The sequence below is a fragment of the Bidens hawaiensis genome, unplaced genomic scaffold, assembly GCF_021521415.1.
Source record: "Bidens hawaiensis isolate Kalapana, Puna unplaced genomic scaffold, B.hawaiensis_p1.1 tig00005482_1, whole genome shotgun sequence".
In the NCBI taxonomy this organism is placed as follows: Eukaryota; Viridiplantae; Streptophyta; class Magnoliopsida; order Asterales; family Asteraceae; genus Bidens; species Bidens hawaiensis.
Genome location: NW_027491351.1, coordinates 349,567 through 355,409, shown reverse-complemented (window position 1 = coordinate 355,409; position 5,843 = coordinate 349,567). Strand labels below are relative to the sequence as shown.

Sequence of the window (5,843 nt, the reverse complement as noted above, 5' to 3'; positions counted from 1 at the left end):
TTATGGAATCTCGACCTCATAGCAAATCCTGACTTGTGCGTCAAAGAGAGTTTCAAGGGGTAAAGCCTGTAACGCCTTATATCTTTTTATTTACAACATTAACACGTCCTCGAGCTTTGGCATCTTTACCAAAGCAAGGGGTGAAGCCCATGATGAATGTAAATATCATCGACTACTTACGCTTCATTGAAGATTTATTTTTGATTTGCAAGCCTAGATGAATTTCTTTCTTCAGATTTTGCATTTCAGCCTGATTCATATGAAATTGTTGGTAAATTTTAAGCAGATTCTTTAGTTTTTGGTACTAATCAATTGTAACAACGTTGTCTTTAATACAAGGACTTTTACTGTGTATTAAAGAAAAAAACTTCATAAATAAAATTGATATGCAAAAAACAGTCACCAAACAGTCACTCTAAAAATGAATCAACACAACCTACATCAAGGACCTACAAAATACTTATCATGCAACTCAGAAAACAAAAACCAAAAGATGAAAGCAAACACAACTCAAATTCACTCTCCGGGCGTTGTTGTCAGAGGTGCTAACTCGGCATATATTATTAGCATACACGATAGCAAGAATTGAATTGTCTTAAGAGTCTGTCAAAAAATCAAGATTTCTAAGCTGATACTACCGCGGTTGCAGCTTCTTCAGCTTGCAAGCTGGCATAGTATTTGACCAAAACGTCCCATCCTCCCAGACACATAAAACCATTCGGAGGACTCTCCCCTGTTCTTGCAAAAGTTCTCATCTGAAATAAATATGTAAAAAACAATTGAAACTTAAAATGTGTTGCAGAGAATGCTTGGTCCACAAGTTCTAATAAGTTTTATTTGACAAAGAACAATTCTTTAAATTTTTCAACATTATTTTTGATCTTTCTTTATATTTTGTTATGCTATTTGATTAGAAGTGTACATGGGTCAATGTGGGTTGGTTTAAGACTCAAACCAAACAATATACCGAGTAATGGTGGCTGGGAAATCTAAGTACATACCTTGGTCCCGGATATGAAAAGAAAATCTTTAGCACGTGAAGGGTCGAAGAAAGCCATCTCCTTAGCTACTGTGTCATATGCTGCCACCTGCAACAATAATTACTACATTAGAACAATTTCATCATGATAATAAGAAAGGAACAAAAATCATCATACAGTTTTTTACTTACACATTAGGCTTTTGAAAACCTTTCGTTTTAGTTTTCGGTTTTCATTATGGGTTCACTTCCGGTATTTCGGTTTTCCCATTTAGGCTTGAAAATTTGGGCCGAAAGAAATGACCCAAAATAATAAATCAGGCCCGAAACCTTTGGACTAAAGTTTTTTGTCAATGAATGACTAATCGATATATTTTGAACTAAAACTTTTGGGCCACACAATCTATTAACTTCAAAAATATAAACTATAATTTCATAAATTCAATTACAAGCATTCAAACAAAACAATGTAATCAAACAGTCAGTTTTTGTTTCGGTTCGGTTATTTCGGTTATGGGTCGGTTATTTTGATTTCATCGACACCTCTACCAGGTTGAAATCGCACCCTCTAGTTAGCAATATCAATTTAATTACTTGTGAATGGGTGATTCAGGCTACATTGCATCTTTAATATGTGGGTCAAATGTGTAAAAGCAACAGCTTAGATGAAAACATTTCAAATGTATGGAGAGTTGGAGACATACCCTGAATGGCAAGATATTCAACTTCTCCAATCCCGGGGCCATGCTTAACACCTTTTTACCATGATCGGGATCATACAAGTCACGTTTCTCAGTAGGATGACCCATGCCAGCTGGATCACGACCCACAATGTAGAAATTAGCACCAGCGTTTATTCTTGCCTTTGCATGCCACTGTACTTCAGTGGGACCAGCGTAATGCATCGGTGATGGAAATATAGACACGATGGTAGTCTCAGGGTCAAGTACTCCATCTTCTAAAACCTGAGAAATGATAAACATGCTTACAACTGCAAAATTGGAAAAACGGGCTCATAAAAAAATGAGTGTAGTCTTCATAAAGTTATTGTTGTCATATATTAATCACTTGATTAAAGTTCAATTTAGTTAGGTCATTTTAAATTTACCTTAATAATCAGTTTTTGTATGCGAAGGGTAGTTAAGGAAATGTCATATGTAATAACAAGAAACATCCTTTATGTTTTACAAAGTCGTCCTTTCCACTAACAGTCGAAAAGTGTTTGCCATAAGTTAAGACAATGGTGTCATCCTTTTAATGATTTAGGGTCAATAATTATTGTTATTTGAAATAATTATACGGATGGTCCATGTGGTATGGCCATTTGCAGCTATAATTCCCAAGTTTCAAAAGTTACTACTTTAAACCAAATGCTCGCACGAGTGTAACACCACTGGGACCAGTAGACAATGGTGTTACATTTGTGCAAACAGTTGGTCTAAAGTTGTAATTGTTGAAACTTGGGGACTAAAGTTGCAATATAACCAAACCACAGGGACCGTCTATGTAATTACTTTTTATTTTGAAAATTTATAGTAATATTTTAAGTTTTGAGAAGCATTAAAGTGATTATGTTATTATCTTAGTTTAAAGACCATTTCTAACAAATGGTATAACTTAAAGGTCGAAAAGTGTAATTTACTCTTGTTATGGTATAAAAGCATAAGAGTACCTTGCTATGTTGTTCCATGCGTACATCCAGTGGCACATCATCAGCTTTTGTGTAACCGCCTAATGGATGAAGCAAAAGAATTGGATTCTTGTAACCCATATCCAAAAGTCTCTTACGCGTGTCATTCATCAACAACGCGTGACCATTATGAACAGGATTTCTTAATTGAAAAGCAAAAACTGCATCTGCTTGACGACGATCAAATTCTTCACGAAGCTGTTTTGGAGAAAGCCTATAACTATCTAGACCGTCATTGTACTTGATTGGAGATAATACTTCTAGATCTCCACCAATGAGCCAATTGCCAGATGGAGTTATTACTTCTTCAACATAAGGTAGTCCGGGAGCCATGGTTCCCCATGTTCTAGCAATCCTTTCTTCTTTGTTATGTTTGTATATCTCAATGCTGAAACCAAAAAGAAAGTAATGCAAGTCATTATGTGAATTATGCTTTTCAATTTCAACATTTAGAACAACTCACGTGAGATTGTTATTAGATATGAGAAAAAAATGAAAAATTTACGAACTTGCATATCTTGAGCTTAATATCAAACATAGATTTGAGCTTAGTATCAAGAAATGATGATAAAATTACAAATTTTCATATCGTGAATTATGCTTTTCAATTTCAACATTTAGAACAACTCACGTGAGATTGTTATTAGATATGAGAAAAAAATGAAAAATTTACGAACTTGCATATCTTGAGCTTAATATCAAACATAGATTTGAACTTAGTATCAAGAAATGATGATAAAATTACAAATTTTCATATCGTGAGCTTAGTATCAAACATAAATTGAGCCTAATATCAAGAAAAATATGATAAAATAACAAACTTACAAATCTTGAGCTTAATATTAAGAACATAAATTGAGCTTAATATCAAGAAAAAACATAATAAATAGACAAAGTCGCATAGGTTGAGCTAAATATCAAGAACAGAAATTGAGGTTAATATAAAAAAAAAAAAGATGATAAATTGACAAACTTGCATATCTTGAGCTTAATATCAAGAGCATAAATTGAGTTTTATATCAAGAAAAAGATGATAATTTGACAGGCTTGCGTATCTTGAGCTTATTATTAAGAAAAAGATAATAAATTAACAACTTGCATATCTTGAGCTTAACATCAAGAAAAAATGATAAATTGACAAACTATCTTGAGCTTAATATCAAGAAAAAAGAAGATAAACTGACAATCAAATTCATATTTGAGCTTGATACCAAGTTCATAAATTTAATATCTTAAGCTCTTGATACTTCAAAAATTGAACACCAAAACCGATTATTTCAACTCCAACTCAATTCACACACATGTATCAACAACATTTATATAAATAATCATAATCATATAACTTTAATCATAAATAACAATAATAGTGACAAGATAAATGCAAACCTTCTCAAAATGGCAACCGTGTTACCACCCGGCCCGACCAACGCCACATCACTATCACCGCCAATCTTCTCCTTAGTCTCATCATCAATCGCCAACACAATCGGCAATGACATATTCACAACACCCCCATTACTCCTCCTCAATGAATTAAAATGCAAACTCTGCAAATACTCATCTTCTCTCATAAACCCCTTCAAAGGACTGGCCCACCCTTCACTAATCACATGCACCCATTCCAAATCAATCTTTGTTAACCTCACTTTCACCATACCCTCAGCTTCAACCCCCTTCAACACCCTTTGATTCTCAGGAACAATTAGATCAACAAGCACTCCGCCATCTGGGTCGATCAAAGAACTCTTGATGACATGTGACGTCATCTTTTTTGTACGGAAAACAAGAGATTTTGGGGTTAATTGGTTGGAATGGTAAATGGGTGTTGATAAAATTGAAGGGTTTTTGTGGGTTTTGGATGTTGAGTTGAAATGTGAAGAGAAACGGGTGATTTGGAGCTTAATTGTGAGAGACATTGTGAATTTGGGGGTTTAGGGTTAATAGGGTTTTGGTGGGTTGAGATTTGGGGATAAATGTGGTGAATGGAATCATGGGGATTTAGAATGGGAATTTAAGAAGGATGTTGGTTGAAAGATGATTTTGATTTTGATTTTGATTTTGATTTTGATTTTGATTTTGATTTGAATAAATATGTGAAATGAAAATGAGGCAAAGGCAGAAGCATCTCAACTTTTTCCCCTGGCCATAAAATGTGACATTCCTGCTGACAATATTGAATGGTCTCCAACTCAACAATACCAAACTAGTGGTTTCTTTTGAGGTTCTAGTTTTATTATTATTATTATTATTTAATAATGTAACGAATCTTTCATAGATTCAGGCTTTATATTATACACATGGTTAAAATCTTAAATATATATTAATTTTTAACCTAACTTTGGTTAATTTTATGACACACCCACCCACACCCCACCCCCCTCCCCAAAAAAAAGGGGCTGCCACACGAAAAGTGAGGGTGGTGCTTTGACTACGAAGCTTGTTGGATATTCTAAAAGTAGTATAGCAGGGTATGGTATTTTTACCTCATGTCATCAGACGGTGTGATGCGGGGAATACCTAGAGATGGCCTTTGCTCAATTGATAGTTGAAAGGTTCTATATCAAGTCGGTTGAGAGAAGGCTAAGAGGGTGTTTGTTTTGGTTGTTTTTAAAAACTACCTTTGAATGAATAAACTTTTTATTGGGTTAGTGACTTTTTGAAGCTGAATGAAAAGGAGAACAAGATAACCGTAATATACCCTCATCTACCATCTCTCCCACCTCAACCGTTGTTGTCGTTCCTTCCCTCCCAGAGCCCAAATCAAGCAGCCCTTCTAATAGATCTGCAACCTAATCGATCTCTACCCAGGTAATTTTTTTCTCTAAGGTGCTATATCTCTATGAACATTCTTAATGTTTTTTTATGGTTGTGATCTTGGTTTCATCATTCTAGCAACTTAGATTTTGTGAACATTAATATATGACAGAATTACAAATTTTGTCCTTTAAAAATAGCCAAAAACCGGTTCGTGTCCTTTTCTAAGTTTCCTTGCAGGCGGTGTACTTTAAACTTTTTTTTTCTACAAGTTATGTCCTTTACGCTAACTGGGTTAGAAAAACTCAGTTAAATGACAACATGTGCATAGCATGTGAGGGCATATTGGTCTTTTCGTCTACTGGTAGTTATTTATAATTAAAAAATAAATTAATATATTATAACAAAAATAAATAATAG

The 5,843-nt window shown here is 34.2% G+C and overlaps 1 protein-coding gene across 1 annotated transcript; it reads right to left on the bottom strand.

The window, feature by feature from the left end:
• Nucleotides 1-411: 411 nt before the first annotated feature.
• Nucleotides 412-4,695, bottom strand: LOC143629935 (ATP sulfurylase 2-like). The gene is made up of 5 exons (XM_077099079.1): nt 4,056-4,695; nt 2,652-3,057; nt 1,684-1,944; nt 1,002-1,088; nt 412-755 (listed from the first exon to the last, which is right to left on the bottom strand). Exons 1-5 carry the CDS (start codon nt 4,583-4,585, stop codon nt 624-626), a joined length of 1,416 nt encoding a protein of 471 aa, XP_076955194.1. The 5' UTR covers nt 4,586-4,695; the 3' UTR covers nt 412-623.
• Nucleotides 4,696-5,843: the final 1,148 nt, after the last annotated feature.

What these genes read in the sequence shown, in the direction of transcription:
- LOC143629935 (XM_077099079.1), bottom strand. Translation starts at nt 4,585, where the DNA reads ATGTCTCTCACAATTAAGCTCCAAATCACCCGTTTCTCTTCACATTTC. An exon ending in ACGGTTGCCATTTTGAGAAG is followed by an intron (nt 3,058 to 4,055) that starts GTTTGCATTTAT and finishes TTTTGGTTTCAG; the next exon opens with CATTGAGATATACAAACATA. An exon ending in TGAATATCTTGCCATTCAGG is followed by an intron (nt 1,089 to 1,683) that starts GTATGTCTCCAA and finishes TTATTGTTGCAG; the next exon opens with GTGGCAGCATATGACACAGT.